Source organism: Ostrinia furnacalis, unplaced genomic scaffold (assembly GCF_004193835.3).
Source record: "Ostrinia furnacalis isolate ACB-3 unplaced genomic scaffold, ASM419383v2 OfSCF7395, whole genome shotgun sequence".
NCBI classification, from domain to species: domain Eukaryota; kingdom Metazoa; phylum Arthropoda; class Insecta; order Lepidoptera; family Crambidae; genus Ostrinia; species Ostrinia furnacalis.
Genome location: NW_021137634.1, coordinates 342,363 through 359,265, shown reverse-complemented (window position 1 = coordinate 359,265; position 16,903 = coordinate 342,363). Strand labels below are relative to the sequence as shown.

At 38.1% G+C, this 16,903-nt stretch overlaps 1 protein-coding gene across 3 annotated transcripts; it reads left to right on the top strand.

Moving 5' to 3' along the window:
- The first annotated feature begins 1,373 nt into the window (after window positions 1-1,373).
- LOC114364400 (piggyBac transposable element-derived protein 4-like) lies at window positions 1,374-15,946 on the top strand. 3 transcript variants are annotated; one of them, XM_028320547.1, is made up of 10 exons: window positions 1,375-1,553; window positions 4,436-4,585; window positions 9,673-9,822; window positions 9,896-10,018; window positions 10,110-10,175; window positions 11,918-12,073; window positions 12,158-12,319; window positions 13,141-13,236; window positions 13,328-13,383; window positions 13,464-15,946. In XM_028320547.1, exons 1-10 carry the CDS (start codon window positions 1,546-1,548, stop codon window positions 15,260-15,262), a joined length of 2,766 nt encoding a protein of 921 aa, XP_028176348.1. In that variant the 5' UTR covers window positions 1,375-1,545; the 3' UTR covers window positions 15,263-15,946. The 3 variants fall into 3 exon arrangements, with proteins under 3 accessions (XP_028176350.1, XP_028176348.1, XP_028176349.1); XM_028320548.1 differs by having other exon boundaries at window positions 1,377-1,553; window positions 9,920-10,018; window positions 13,464-15,945; XM_028320549.1 differs by lacking the exon at window positions 4,436-4,585 and having other exon boundaries at window positions 1,374-1,553.
- The last annotated feature ends 957 nt before the right edge of the window (window positions 15,947-16,903 follow it).

Here is a 16,903-nt window from a genome sequence, read left to right as displayed (position 1 = left end):
GTAACTATTATATATTATTGATACCATTGGATAGAACTTGTGAAGCACTATTAGAATCAGTAATCAGTTTTACGACATCATGTGTAGTTTTTTAAATAATGTGACTTTACCAAATGTATGGAAGCTGGAAACATTGAATTTTCGGATAGATCCAGTTTATTCTGTAACCTATTATTAATACCGTTTGATAGAGCTCATGAAGCACTTTCAGGATCAGTACCTAACTAGTTTATTGATATCTTGTATAGTTTAGAAATAATCGAGTGAGATCACTTATCGTTTCCACCCTGTATACTTCTCAGTATTATAATCAGTATTTAATAATAGTAGGTACGTTAATATCATGGTGTCCCAAAATTAGCACGTTACACTGACACTACACGACAAGCACTTTGGAACAAATCACTAAGTCAATGTTTAGGATTCCGTAGCGTAGTCCTAACAAGAACTTGAAATGCAGGTTTTTCTCAAAATGTTGCATTTTTTATTATGTATTTGTTGCCATTTTTTGGATAATTTAGTATTTTTTTAGTATCGCCTATTATTTAGCATTATCTGTTTTTATTTTATCACGATATACCTCTTGGTTTAAGTTAGTAATTTTTTAGGATTCCGTAGTCCTAACAAGAAATTGAAATGCAGATTTTCCTCAAAATGTTACATTTTTTTATTATTTGTTGCCATTTTCTGGATAATAGTAGGTAGTCATTGATGCTTCTGGCTGCATCAGAGGCATCAATGACTAATTCTTTTGTTGGTGATGTATTTCATGCCTCCGACTGCATTTGTGAACACTAAGTTGTCTTGTTTTTATCTTTTTTTTTAGTTAATTTTTACGCAGTGGGGTTTTTTGTTTATTCAATAACAATTTTATTTTAATCTTTTTAATTACTAAAATAACGTACATTTTTGTAAACTACTAAAATAGCCCTTTATTTTGATACCCTCGATATGTATTGGGAAAAAAATATATTTTAAGACTTTATGGCGCCTAAAATCCGCCATTTTGATTTTTTCCAATTTTAATATAGCCAGTGTCACTCTCACGATTAGGACGAATCTTACGACCCCTCACATACATACATACATACACTCGAAAAACATAACCCTCCTTCTGGCGCAGTCGGGTAAAAACAACTTCTCATTTCGGCAGTACACTCTCGCCGAGAGACCACGAGATAATTAGGCCGAGTTTACAGGGAGCTCTCGCTACCTCTCGGTGTGTCTCGCTATCGCTCGCTCGCTCTTGGTCCCGTTTGCGCACGTATACCTGTCTCATGCGTGAGTGAGACATTCGGGTTGGTTCGGGCGAGAGCTAGAGAGAGAACAAAATAGAAATATATATATCTGTCACAGTCATTCTCATTCATTCGTTGTTGATTTTAATTTTGAACGCGCATTTCTAGCTTAGGCCTTGGTGTCACAGGGTGTCACCTGGCGTTGGTTTGTGTTCGTTACTCAGCGTGTCCAGAGAGTTGGCGGCGGTCGTAAACAGAAAATTAGCGTTTAGAAAACGACAAAAACCTGATTTTGAGAAGAATCATCATGAAACGGTAAGTAATCTTCAATTATTTTACATTCATTACGAGTTTCTTAATAATTTTCAATTAAAAAATACCATGGGAATTAACGTAGTAGGTAATGTTGTGATTTTTAATTTTTTTTGTTACCTACTCTAAATCACTTAAATAATTTGAACTAAAAAGGAAAGCATGTGATGAAAATGTACCTCTCGTCTGTGAGGAGAAAAGGCCGCGTCTGTGGGTTGGAACATATGCTCCATAAAACATGGGTTCATATTACGCTGCACGGCTCGGTTTAGTTTGTTTTTGTAGGCATACCTAATGCTTACAAATGTGTCTGTTTGTTCACAACGAACTGGGCTGTTTATCAACTTCTTTGGCGTAAAAAATAAGAATCTGACATTGAAGTTGGTCGATTTCTTAAAGTTATTGATAATTATACAGCCCAGTTCCTAGTATACACATACATGTAACTATTATGCCTAGAAACACAAAATAGAAAATTTCCATACATTGTAATAATTATGATCCTCTGTTGTTGGGAGCATAAATGCTCCAAGCCACAGACGCGGCCATTTTAAGTTTGGAGCATGTTAATCAGTGTTGCCAGTCGGGTCTAGTCAGAAATTACCAGAAATATAAAAAAATGGGGTTAGTCCCAACGGCCCCGGTGGATCTGCCCCGTCAACGGGGTGGATGGGAAAAGGTGTTTCAACGACCCCGGTAGTCATAGCTATAGAGTATAGCTAAGACTATGACTACCGGGGTCGTTGAAACACTTTTTCCCATCCACCCCGTTGACGGGGCAGATCCACCGGGGCCGTTGGGACTAACCCTTTTTTTTCTCAAAATTGAGCTATATTTTTTCATTTTTTATTACACGAATCGAGAGTACTATAAAAACTGATTATTAGACTTTTTTGTATTTTTTTACACCCAACAATTTAAAAGATATGGATCTTCAAAGTTCACAATTGGCCAAAGTAACCCCATTCTACGGTAGGTACTTTTTTGTAAAGCTCAGTTTTATGGCGCTCTCGAATGGCCGTTTTATAAAAGTTTGAAACATGTTTTGTTTAAGAAATTTATACAGAATGATTTTGTAAACAGTTCGTTCGTTTCAGCCGAAAGACGTCCACTGCTGGACAAAGGCCTTGTAAAAAGTATCCAATTTTTTTTAATAAGCTCTTCTTACTACCACTGCGCTTCACTCCCACCCCCACCTCACTTCGAACCTATCTATATTCGGCGAAGTCGTTTTATGCAAAAATTACTTGTGTTGAATTTTCATTTTGTAGCAACAAAATGATAGGTTACCGTATCTTTTTACGCGTAGATATCAACTGACTTAAGTGCTTAAGTTCCGAAAACAAAATAATATAATGTGTTACAGTCTCGGGTTGTTACTGTCAAAACTCATAATCAGTCAAAACCACTTTTGACTGAAAAAAAACAGTCAAAATCTGCTAAAAGTGGTTTCGCCTGATTGAAAATTTTACCAATCAGTCAAAATTCATATAAAAAGTGTTCTGATTGGTGAAAATTACTTGAAAATCATCAAAAATGTGTTAAAAACCATTTTAAAGTGTTATATTTTTGTGATTTGTGCATATAAAATGATCACATCTAACTTAGGTACAACAGTAATGTTGCTAGGTCAAAGGTAAAAGATAAGTCGATTATTAATTTCTTCGGTCGGAATCCAACCCTTACTTTATCTTAGTTTAAAAACCACCGGTTATAGGGGCATTTTTTGGAGAAATTTATCAAATAACCAAAAAAACACGAATTTAAAAGCAGATTTTTTTCAAAAAGTTTAATTTTTTTATTATTTGTTGGCTTTTTTTGTGTATTTTATGTATTTTTTAGTATCGCCTGTTATTTAGCATTATTACTGTTTTTATTTTATCAGGATATACCGCTTAGTTTAAAAGTTATTACGTTTTCTTTACAATAAGTAATTGTAAGAAAAAAAATTCTATAAAAATTTAAAAAAAATCTCAAAAATTTTTTTACCTCTTTTGTCGATAAAAATAGGTCTAGTTTCATCTATTTTCATATGTACACTTTAACGTGACTCACACTGTATACTTTATAACATTTCTGTTGGAAAATTTTGAAGATTTAGGTCAAGAAACTAATACAAAGTATTCAGTAAAAATGTCATGGTCCTAATAGAACTGAAGATATTTGAGTTTTTATAAATTATGGCAAAAAAAAATTGTCTTGACATGTCACACAAAGGGTATGGCGTCAGGAGGTGCCTCACAGTCGAGAGGATGGATGGTCTTTTTTCGTAGCAATATTTCTCACAGACTGGCTTTGACTTGGTTTGACGTTTGTTAAAATGACAGTGGATTAACATGGTTAATGTCGCGTAGCCATACTTAGCTATTACTTATTCTGTGCCATAGCGTCGGTCACCTTTATTAATTTTATATCGACATTTTATTTGGATTTATTTGTCGACTTTTTAATATTAATAAAAAATGCTTTAAACTTTCATTGGTGTGTTTGAACACATATTATGTACTTAGGTAAAAATGTACCAAGACATAAAGCACACGAATTTCGAAAAAAAAAAGTAGTTTTTTGCATCACTGAAGTTACTCACTTTTCATGATAGCGTTTCAATTGTTTCACTTAGGTAGGTAGGTACTTACCTACATTTCGTAGAAAGATAGAAACAAGACAAGACGCGCGACATGTGACTTTTGTCGACGTGACAGTATTAACGGTGATAGTTTAATACATTTGTTTCTTTTACAGAAAAAGGGAGACATACTTTCACGGTGTTAAAAAAGTCACACGTGCGCACGCGCGCCGTTAGTGTTCACAAAATCATAATGCAGTCGGAGGCATTTGTTTTTGAGTTTGCTTTGATTTTTTTTTTGTTTTGCATGTTATTATAGTTCAAAGAGTGTGAGTCCGGGTGGTGCACGACGCGGCGGCGTGCGCAGGCGAGGTGGTAGTAGTGGTGATGGCTGGTCTGGCCAAGGCGAGCGGGGCGCTTCTGCTGCTGGACCTGGAAGAGGCACGGCGAGACCTTCCCTTTCAGAACCGTAATTATCACCTTTTTCTTACTTTTTAAAATTACGCCTTTAATAGAGATAACAAATAGATAGCCCTTAATAGACGTGAATATTATTTTGATTTTAGTCTTCAGACAATGATGATAGAAGATGCGCCTAAGGGTAGAGCGTTGGAGCGTCCTCTCGTCCTCTTCAAAATACAAATGTGTGTGTTTGTTCACAACAAACTGGGCAGTTTCTTTTCTTTGGCGTAAAAAATAAGAATCTGACATTGAAGTTGGTCGATTTCTTAAAGTTATTGATAATTATACTGCCCCCAGTTCCTAGTGAACACATACATGTAACTATTATGTCTAGAAACACAAAATAGAAAATTTTCATACATTGTAAAATGACCTTAGATTTATTAATCTAAGAATATGACCCTCTGTTGTTGGGAGCATATGCTCCAAGCCACAGACGCGGCCATTTTAAGTTTGGAGCTTAATATTATCAGAGCCCCGATTACGGTAACTTTTAACGTTTCCAATCCAGACACGCTTCTCGATTCTGCGATACGATTGGTCGTTCAACAGCGTACGTCAGCTGTTTTGACCAATCGTATTGCAGAATCAGAAACGCGTCTGGATTGTAGACGTTAAAAGTTACCGTAATCGGGGCTCAGGCCTCCGTCACTCGCCTATGCCGGCCGAGATAATTACCTACAGCGCGCGACAACTCCAAGTTGCAAATCAGTCAGGGCCGCCACGCGCCTGTGTAGGTACACATGCGTACCTATACACGCTCGCGCTCGGTTGATCATCGTCGCAATCAAGGTTTATTGTTCCAACAGCACTTTAATTCAGAGAATTAGCCTGGCCATTCAACGTGGCAATGCTGCCAGCCTTTTGGGCACCATTCCTGACTGCGGCGTTGGGGGTGAAGTATTTTTTATTTTGTAAATAGTTTTTATCATTAGTAATTTTTAAATTTTAGTTTTTAAGTCATTTTAAGTTAATGTATTATTATAAAATTTATTCTCTAGCAAAATAACTATTTTATAATTAACTGTAATTTAAAAATAGTAATTCAAATAATGAAAAATAACTGCAATACATGAAAGAAATGAAATACTTAAGACAAAAAGCTGTAGCAAAAACATTATTTTAGCTAATAAAAAATTAACTTTATTTCACCGTGTCTATTTTCCGACACTACACCTTTTAAAACTGTTTGTCCAATTTCGAATAATCGCAACACTCAAGTTTATTAATAGGTACTTTGGAGATGGTACGAAATACAAACACTACTAGATTTTTTTTTTTATGTCATAGAGGGCAAACGAGCAGACGGATCACCTGATGGTAAATGATTACCGTCGCCCATAAACACCCGCAGACCCAGGGGCGTTACAGGTGCGTTGCCGGCCTTTAAGGTAAAGATACGCTCTCCTCTTGAAAGCTTGCAGGTCGTATCCGTCCGGAAACACCGCAGACGACAGTCCATTCCACAGTTTGGTTGTACGGGGCAGGAAGTTTCTAGAGAAACGTACTGTTGTGGACTGCCAACCATCTAAGTGATGGGGGTGGAAGTGCTGTCGGGTAGATCGGTGGCGAAAAGTGGCGGCAGGAATAAGTCCGGATAATTCTTTGGAGCACTCCCCGTGATACATGCAATAGAAGATGCACAGTGAGGATACATCTCTACGCAGCGCCAAGGGGTCAAGCCGATCCGAAATGTCCTGGCAGTCAACGATTCGAGCTGCTCTCCGTTCAATGCGGTCCAGAGGGAGAAGCTGGTACTGGGGCGCACCTGCCCAAAGATGAGAACAGTATTCCATATGAGGCCGAACCTGCGCCTTGTAAAGTTGCAGACGATGGGCTGGAGTGAAATACCGTCTCGATCTATTGAGCACACCAAGCTTCTTCGAGGCTAATTTAGCCTTACCCTCTAAATGACCACGGAACTGGACTTCGCTCGATATGTCGACACCAAGGATTCCGATATTGGCTGAGGCAGTTAGGGAGTGCTCTCGAAACAGCGGGATACGACAAACGGCAACTTTTTGGCGGTGAACGCGCAAACTTCTGTCTTTGTAGGGTTAAATTGGACCAAATTGCGTCGACCCCAGTCTGAGACCTCCTTCAAGGAGAAGATTAACGTTTACCAATCGTAAAAACAATAAATGCTTCTTAAAATTAAGTTTTTATTGTTTAAACAACCCTGACGCTTGAGCTGTGACGTAGATCAATTCTGATCACAAAAAAATTGCGCTCTTGTGAGCGTAGTAGTAGGGTGCAATTTCGAATGCACCAGGTTCGTTGGAAATTTTGCATTATTATTATTACCGTTAAAATGTCGGCATCTGATCCTACACAAAGGAGTGCAATTTCTGTTGCTACTATTATGTATTCTGTGATATTATGCTCCACACCACAGACTAGAGGCCAAGGTTTCAACCACAGATATAGATAGATGCAGCATGTCAAAAAAAATGTATGAAGACGAGCGTGCCCACCCATATCTGTGGTTTCAACACTCGCAAAGCTTTTAGTTCGAATGAATAAGTAGGTACCTAGGTACTTTTTTGTAAAGCTCAGTTTTATGGCGCTCTCGAATGGCCGTTTTATAAAAGTTTGAAAGAAAGAAAGAAACATTTATTGCTATGGACATCACAAAAGACAAAAGAGGTAAAATGAAAAAAAAAAGCAAATAAGACAGAGGTGACATAAAACATACAATAAATGAATGAATAAACTAAGCAGTGCCACCCTGTCGCACAGCGATGCCCATCGCAATGGGACCTCACTCAGCATATGCCGTGGCCCCCGTGTTTTGTTTATTTCTCATCTTTTGGACAAGAAATTTATACAGAACTAGCTTTCCGCCCGCGGCTTCGCCCGCGTGGAATTTTGTCTGTCACAGAAAAACTTTATCGCGCACGTCCCTGTTTCAAAAACCGGGATAAAAACTATCCTATGTTCTTTCCCGGGACTCAAACTATCTCTATGCCAAATTTCATCAAAATCGGTTGCGAGGTTTAAGCGGGAAAGCGTAACAGACAGACAGACAGACAGACAGACAGAGTTACTTTCGCATTTATAATATTAGTTGGGATGATTTTGTAAACAGTTCGTTCGTTTCAGCCGAAAGACGTCCACTGCTGGACAAAGGCCTTGTAAACAGTATCCAAATTTTTTAATAAGCTCTTCTTACTACCACTGCGCTTCACTCCCCACCCCCACCTCACTTCGAACCTATCTATATTCGGCGAAGTCGTTTTATGCAAAAATTACTTCTGACTTCTGTTGAATTTTCATTTTGTAGCAACAAAATGTCACCGTTTCTTTTTACGCGTATCAGCTGACTTAAGTGCTTAAGTTCCGAAAACAAAATATAATGTGTTACAGTCAAAACTCATTATCGGTCAAAACCACTTTTGACTGAAAAAAAAAACAGTCAAAAAAATCTGCTAAAAGTGGTTTCGCTTGATTGAAAATTTTACCAATCAGTCAAAATTCATATAAAAAGTGTTCTGATTGGTGAATTGATGACGAATTGGTGTTCAGTTACTTGAAAATCATCAAAAATGTGTTAAAAAACCATTTTAAAGTGTTATATTTTTGTGATTTAAATGTGCATACAAAATGATCACATCTAACTTAGGTACAACAGTACCTACCTAATGTTGCTAGGTCAAAGGTAAAAGATAAGTCGATTATTATTAACCCTTACATTATCTTAATTATTTTTAAAGTATTTTTGGAAAAAAAAAATTTAAAATTTAATTTGCGGGTTGCCCATAATTATCTTAAGTTTTAAAGATTAAGGCTTATTTTCGTTTACCATCATCAGGCTTTGCAGTTACTTGTGTGTACGTATTTTTCTATGAACGAAGTAAATTATCCACATGTGCCAATTTTGAAACCGCGCCCAGTGGAAAAAATAATTAATTAGGAAAAATAATTGTGATTCTGAGGCGCTCCTAATAATTTTGACACTGATTGCAAATTCAGCCTGTATGAAGTAGGTTGGTTTTTTGTAGCAAATCTATTGTGTTGTTAATTAAATGAAATGCTTTTTACAGTCAAGCATTAATTTGTTTTTATTTGAGTAATAAATAGATAAGTACCTGGTCTACTTTTCTTATTTAAATTTTTGTGTAAGCAGGATATCACGCTTATTATATTATAACTTTATAACATTTCTGTTGGAAAATTTTGAAGATTTAGGTCAAGAAACTAATACAGAGTAGGTATTCAGTAAAAGATTTCGTATGACTGTACCGATTTTGGCCTAAATAATATTTTTTTTTATGTTATCTATGAGTGGTCCCACCCAGTTGCCGGAAGAATATTATTTACATTTTTCGGATCCGGCCACTGGGACCGCGGTCCCAGTTAATTGCGGTCCCAGTCGCCGGAAGCCTCAAAATGTCATGGTCCTAATAGTCCTGAAGATATTTGAGTTTTTATAAATTATGGCAAAAAAAATTGTCTTGACATGTCAGACAAAGAGGTGGGGCATCAGGTGCCTCACAGTCGAGAGCATGGATGGTTTGACGTTTGTTAAAATGACAGTGGATTAACATGGTTAATGTCGCGTATCCATAACTATTACTTATTCTGTGCCATAGCGCCGGTCACCTTTATTAATTTTATATCGACATTTTATTTGGATTTATTTGTCGACTTTTTAATATTAATAAAGAATGCTTTAAACTGTCATTGGTGTGTTTGAACACATATTATGTACCTACTTAGGTAAAAATGTACCAAGATAAAGCACACGAATTTCGAAAAAATAGTAGTTTTTTGCATCCCTGTAGTTACTCACTTTTCATGATAGCGTTTCAATTGTTTCACTTAGGTAGGTACCTGCTTAGGTACCTACATTTCGTAGAAAGATAGAAACAAGACAAGACGCGCGACATGTGACTTTTGTCGACGTGACAGTATTAACGGTGATAGTTTAATACATTTGTTTCTTTTACAGAAAAAGGGAGACATACTTTCACGGTGTTAAAAAAGTCACACGTGCGCACGCGCGCCGTTAGTGTTCACAAAATCATAATGCAGTCGGAGGCATTTGTTTTTGAGTTTGCTTTGATTTTTTTTTTGTTTTGCATGTTATTATAGTGCAAAGAGTGTGAGTCCGGGTGGTGCACGACGCGGCGGCGTGCGCAGGCGAGGTGGTGGTAGTGGTGATGGCTGGTCTGGCCAAGGCGAGCGGGGCGCTTCTGCTGCTGGACCTGGAAGAGGCACGGCGAGACCTTCCCTTTCAGAACCGTAATTATCACCTTTTTCTTACTTTTTAAAATTACGCCTTTAATAGAGATAACAAATAGATAGCCCTTAATAGACGTGAATATTATTTTGATTTTAGTCTTCAGACAATGATGATAGAAGATGCGCCTAAGGGTAGAGCGTTGGAGCGTCCTCTACATCCCAAGAAAAGAAGGTCAAGATGTCCCTCAGTACTGATGTATGTATTTAAGCGAAAACATATTTTAATGATTGTGCACGTACCTATTCATGTTAGTATTGATTGACTAAACGTATTTTATCAATTTTAGCGCTGACGCAAAATCGATGAAGAAGTCTATTGGTGTGGATGATGCTGGGTCATCATCACCAAACATGTAAGTTCTTAAATATTTTTTTTAAGATTTTCGATATTTTCTTAAGTTCATTTGTCAGTTTTGTGTCAGGTTCGGGTTTATACCAGGTTTGATGTTTTATAGACTAAGAGCTAGTGAACGCCAGACCTACGTCATTTTATAAAAGCTGAAAGTTTGTCAGCGTATGCTCCCAATAGGTATAGGATATAATGTTGGTGAATTATGAAGTTTGGGTCATGGTGGCTTTGGGAGCTACCCTAAAAAAGGGTAGTTAGGGTTTTGGGTTAGTCCCAACGGCCCCGGTGGATCTGCATGTTATTAATAATTTATTTAATTAATTAGTACTTTAAGTACTATTGTTAGAGTAGGCGCACACCTTTGATTTTTCGTCGGCCGATAGTTTAGTCGGGCAGTTGATCAGTATGGGCGTGTATGGGAGTGCGCACACTACGCCGATTCCATTTGGCAGATTCTGCATACAATTTAAAATCGGGCACAACTATCGGCCAACTAAAAATCAACGGTGTGCGCCTACTCTTAATCAACACCTGATTAATGTAACTACGTATCTGTGATTCTTAAATAATAATTATATTTTGTAAAAATTTTAGATTTCCATGTTATTACATATTTGTTAGTGAGGAGTTTTAGAGTTACTTTTTATCACATTAGACTATTAGAGAGTTATTAATATTGAATGATTAATGCAATTGCGCATCTGTGATTCTAAAAGTAATCTATAGGTTTATGACCATAATATTTTGTGACAATTAAACTTACTTTTATGCTGAAGATTTTTTAAACAGTGATTGTTAAATAAAACTGATTATATTATTTAGATATTATTATTTTTTATTTTATTTATTAACAGGTTTTATTTTCGGTAGGTATGCAATACCGAGGTGGAACCTTTTAGATCTGTGTCATCCGTCACGTTTAGTGAAATACCGGGGTGGTTGAATCTTGATTTGATCCATCCGCCCCGTTAAATGATATACCGGGGTGGTTGACACTTGATGTGTTCCATCCACTCCGTTGAACGCTAAGACTATGACTACCGGGGTCGTTGAAACACTTTTTCCCATCCACCCCGTTGACGGGGCAGATCCACCGGGGCCGTTGGGACTAACAAAAAAAAAAAATGGGGGTGTCTGGCAAGGAGTTGGAACTGTCAAAACTGTCTGGCTGTTGGGGAAAATACTTCTAATTATTGCCCAAATATTATACATAAAAATCAGATTTTATACAGGGTGGAAACGATAAGTGATCTCATTCGATTATTTCTAAACTATACAAGATATAAAAAAAACTGGTTACTGATCCTGAAAGTGCTTCATCAGCTCCAACGGTACCAATATTAGGTCGCAGACTAAAGTGGATCTATCCGAAAATTTAATATTTTCAGCCTTCAGAATCATGTTTGGAAAGGCGTAGTCACACGTTACCTACCGTAGCACTTTGAAAACGTGCGAGTGCGGTTTTCCAAACATGAAAATTCTATGCAACTTAGCAACTTTGTTCAGTTCAGTATTCTGAAAATCTTGTTTTATACTTTTTCAGCGTCGTTTTTTGTCGTAGTTGGGTTTTAGTTTTTTTACTTTTTATTTACTATGTATAATATTTGGACAATAATCTGAAGTATTTTCCCCAACAGACTAAAAATCGCGCCATGAGTTCTTAGCCTTACTGTACCTTGTCTAGTACGGCAAAAGTTAACATTTATTTGTTTTTAATTCATCATCTTACCCAATTTTTTACTTCAGAAATAGTGAGCCTATCGTTGCAACGACGCCGTCTCCGAAGCCGTCTGAAGTGGTGCTGGTAGTGCCCTCGGCAACACCAAGCGAACTGATGGTTCCCACATCCGAATTTTTGATGTTTCTTACGTCCTTAGATTTAGAAACCTCGTCATCGGCAATGTAAGTATAGTTTTTAACCAACCCAAAATTTTAATGATTTTTTTATTATTTTTATTTCGTCGTTTTACCCAATTTTTACTTCAGAAATAGTGAGCCTATCGTTGCAACGAAGCCGTCTCCGGAGTCATGTGAAGTGGGGCTAGAGCTGGTAGTGACCTCGGCAACACCAAGCGAGCTGTTGGTTGCCACGTCGGAGTCTTCGGTGACTCCTATGTCCTTAGATTTAGAAACCTCGTCATCGGCATTGTAAGTCTATAGTTTTTTAACCAAACAAAATTTTAAGATTATTTATTTATTGAAAAAAAAAAAAATATGTTTCACAATAAATAATTTTGAATTTGAATTTATTTATCTATGGTAGATACGGAGTTTATGACAGGTTTGATGAGGTGTGTAAGTTGTGCTTCAACCACACAAACGCGTGCAGATCGCGCCGGCGATGGCGATCTGTACCTCTAGCACGAAAAACTTTCGACTTCGAATCGTTTGCGTATTCGAATCGCCATCAAAAGATTTAGTATGAAAAATTAAACATAGCCCCTCTGAAAGTGATGTAAAGTGAACTCAGTATGAGAAATAGTAGAACGAAACTAATTTTGACAGTAAAAATTGTCACGTTATCGTTGAATTCGAAGGCCGAATATCGAATTTTATCGAATACGCAAACGATTCGAGACGAAAGTCGTTCATGCTAGAGGTACTGCACGCATTGGTGTGGTTGAAGCTTAAGAACTTGAATATTCCTAATACGGCAAAAGGTAACATTTATTATTCATCTTCTTACTCAATTTTTTACCTCAGAAAGAGTGAGCCTATCGTTGCAACGACGCCGTGTCAGAAGGCATCTGAAGTTTTGCTCTAGCAAAACGATAAGTGTTTGCGGAGTCACTACCAGCTCTNTTTGCTAGAGCTGGTAGTGACTCCGCAAACACCAAGCGAGCTGTTGGTTGCCACGTCCGAGTCTTCAGTGACTTCATCGTCGGTCTATACTTACAATAAGTATAGTTTTGTAACCAACATTTTTTTTTTAGTTTTATATGGTAGGTAATTAAATTTCTTTATTATAGAGACGTAGAAAGTGGTGGGAGTGGAACATCCACCCCTCGGAAAACGGGAGATGGATCATCCACGCCAAGGGCGACAAGAGCTACCAAACATCGTATGTAAGTATATTTAGGAAAATATTCAATTGTAACAATAATGTTGTTCTAGTTATGTATATTGTTCGATATTAACTAGCATCAAATTTTACAGGCAGCTACTACAGGACCAGGATCAGGAGCAAAAGAGTATAGAGCACCTATTCTATGGTAAGTTAATTTTAGTTTTCATCAAATCTACTAACAGATGGCAATTTTTCCTAAATATGTCGTTTAATTGTTTTAAATAGGTAGCAGTGACGAAGAAGACGCGGAAGATGATGAGGACACCGTACAGCTACCTATCCCGCGAACGGTTCGAGTGTTTCTCGAGGACGAACATGACGAAGAAGGAACCGTCCCAGCGAACCTGAATTTCGCATGGCCGCCTCCACCCCCGACTTCAGGATCCGTAGAGCCCGCCACGCCACCTGAGGATCAGTCAGCGGCCCCATTACCTGACCCATTAGCAACATCAAACATAGATAAGTTTGACTTCCAGTGGAGAGCGTTCCCACAACCCCAAATCGAACCAGAGGTAAGGAGGGAACCGTTTTCCAACATTATGTGTGGAGCCACTACTTCATTTGCCACTCCATATGACGCATTCATCGCCATTTGGGATCGGCAAATCATGGAGCACATTGCTGTGGAGACAAACCGATATGCCCAACAGCTTGCGGCGATTATGATCCAGTCCAACACTTTGTATCCTCAGAGTAGGATCACAAAATGGGTGGACACGACGGTGGATGAACTCTACGTGTATTTCGCAATAATCCTAGCCACTGGGATTGTAGTGAAAACACGTCTTGAAGAGTACTGGAATGGTACACGTGACGTTTTCATTACTCCAGAGTTCACCACGGCGATGTTTCTTGATCGCTTCTTGCTGTTGAGCAGGTGTCTTCACTTTCAAAATAACGAGACTTTCAAACCCGCTTCATTTACCCGCAGTCAGGCAAAATTATTTAAGTTGCAGCCTGTTCTAGATCACCTCAATCACAAATTCTCAAATTTATACAATATGGATCAAAATATAGCACTAGACGAAAGTTTGACTATGTGGAAGGGTTGGTTGGATATAAATCAGTTCATCAATAACAAAGCCGCAGCAGTCGGCATCAAAACGTACGAGATTTGTGAGTCCAAGTCCGGATACTTGTGGCGTTTCGAGGTCCACACAAGACACGAAGAGTGCTCAAACGCACAAGCCTCTCCGGTTTCTGGAGTCATACCCGCATTAGTCCTACGGCTATTAAAGGGCCTCGAACACAGAGGCCATACAGTATGGATGGACAACTTTTATAATTCCCCTGCACTCGCGCGGGAATTAAAGTGCCGTGGGTTCGACTGCGCAGGGACGCTACGGACCAACCGTCAGTTAGTTCCCAGGGAACTGACAAATGGGAAAATGGCTATCAATCAGCTGTGTGGCTGCACTTCAGGGGATGTGGATCTCATAGTTTGGCGAGATAAGAAATACGTATCTCTTATCTCGACATACCATGGGCTAGCAACTGTGAAGTGTGGTGGCATACTGAAGCCCACGGTGGTATCTGATTACAATATCTGCATGGGGGGGGTCGATCGCAAGGACCAAATGTTATCCGTGTACCCCATAGAAAGAAAGCGGACGGCCGTCTGGTACAAGAAGTTTTTCAGACGGCTACTGAATGTAAGCACATTAAATGCCTACATACTATTCAAATCTGAACATACAACTACTCACCGAAATTTTCGTAAAACTTTAGTGAATGAGTTAATATCACGGCATTCTCCACAAACCAGAACCAGGCCTTCGCCCATAAATACAGACAGTAAACCAGTCAGTGACCCACAAGTTTTCGAGCACTACCCGAAACAGTACGTCTTGGCCGAGCACAATAAAAGCGGCCACCGATACCGGCGCAACTGCGTCGAATGCGAAAAGCGCGTCACAACGTACTGCTACGGGTGCAATAAAGCGCTTTGCACTTTCACGTGTTTCGGGCCTTATCACAAAAAACTTTACAAGGACACTCAAAAAGTGACCAAAAAGAAGGAGTAGACTGTAGAGTAGACTGCGTGAACTGGTACCCAAGCAATTTCTTCAGAAATTGGTTCAGAATACTTAGAGAGTAAACATACAAAAAGTCCCCACCTCTATCGGGGGCGGAGTGGAGGGAGAGGGTTGAGCACAGAATCTAAATATTAATAATATATTATGTTACAGTCAAAACTCATAATAGGTCAAAACCACTTTTGACTGCAACTGCACTTTTAACCGATGGCCTTTTGATGACTGGAAAAATCAGTCAAAAGTGGTTTTAACCAAGAATGTTAGTCAAAACCACTTTTGAGTGCAAAACATTTTATTTAACTAACTGACCGAACAAATTAATAATCCTACCTTTTACCTGACGAATACCTGGCAGCATTATGTACTATTACATATTGTACCAAAGTTAGGTGTGATCATTTTGTATGCACAATCACAAAAATTTTACACTTTAAAATTATTTTTAACACATGTTTAATGATTCCCATATAAGTAATTTTCACTAATCATGACACTATTTATGAATTTTGACTGATTGGTAAAGTTTTCAATCAGGCAAAACCACTTTTAGCAGATTTTTTGTACTTAGAAGTTGTTTTGACTGCAACATACTTATGTATAACATAAATCAAAGGTGACTGATTGACTGATATAGTGATCCATCAACGCACAGCCCAAACCACTGGACGGATCGGGCTGATATTAAAAATTTGGTATGCAAGTAGATGTTATGACGTAGGCATCCGCTAAGAATTTTACGAAACTCCATCCCTAAGGGGGTAAAACGGGATCCACGCATACGAACTACGAAGTCGCGGCCGGCCACTAGTACCTACGTAATAATAATATAGAGTTGAGTGAGTTTTTTGCTAATAAAGGGTGTCCCAAAATTAACGAAACTTTTTGCTACAATTTATTCAATAAAGTGTTGACAACCCTAAAAATAAAACAAATAGACAGCTGATAGTTTAGGGTTACAAAAAATGTAGCGTTAGGTACACAATAGAACAACCTGTCTTCGTCCGCAATTCGAAAATTTCATACAAAATATGGTCGAAATAGTGATTTAACTTCGTGAATTGTGAAAAGATTGAGAATTGAGAAATTCCTGGAGACAGGATCTGTTGGAGACGTCAAACACACTGTTCTTCCAAAAACAAGCCGTTAAAATGTCAATATCGAAGCAGTGCGTGAGTATCGGTGACAATTAATCCAGGAATCTCAAATCGGCGTCGTGGACAAGATGTTGTGATTTAACACCATTTAGTCCAGTCATTATAGTAAGTTCACCTCGGAATTCGAGATACCCAGCTGTAAGTCTGTAAATACGTGTATATTGACACCCTAAAAGTTGTCTCATAACCTACATATGGTAGGGTGTAAGCAACTATTAAATTTCAAGGTCAACGGTCACAAAAATCGGTTTTTTGCGCTTTTTTTAGGAAAATCTCATTTCCTATGGGTTTTTTGCTATTTGTATTTATTATCAATATTGTAGAATACTAAATTCTCTACAAATTTTGTTTAAAAACTTTTTTTATACGGTGAACCGTTTTCGAGATAGAGGGCGGAGAGCGCGCGGTCACTGCATCACTTCAGGTCTACTTAAGCGGTTTAGATTTTTCATACAAAAGGATTTTCCCGCTAATT

What these genes read in the sequence shown, in the direction of transcription:
- LOC114364400 (XM_028320547.1), top strand. An exon ending in AGACCTTCCCTTTCAGAACC is followed by an intron (nt 4,586 to 9,672) that starts GTAATTATCACC and finishes ATGTTATTATAG; the next exon opens with TGCAAAGAGTGTGAGTCCGG. An exon ending in AGATGTCCCTCAGTACTGAT is followed by an intron (nt 10,019 to 10,109) that starts GTATGTATTTAA and finishes TATCAATTTTAG; the next exon opens with CGCTGACGCAAAATCGATGA.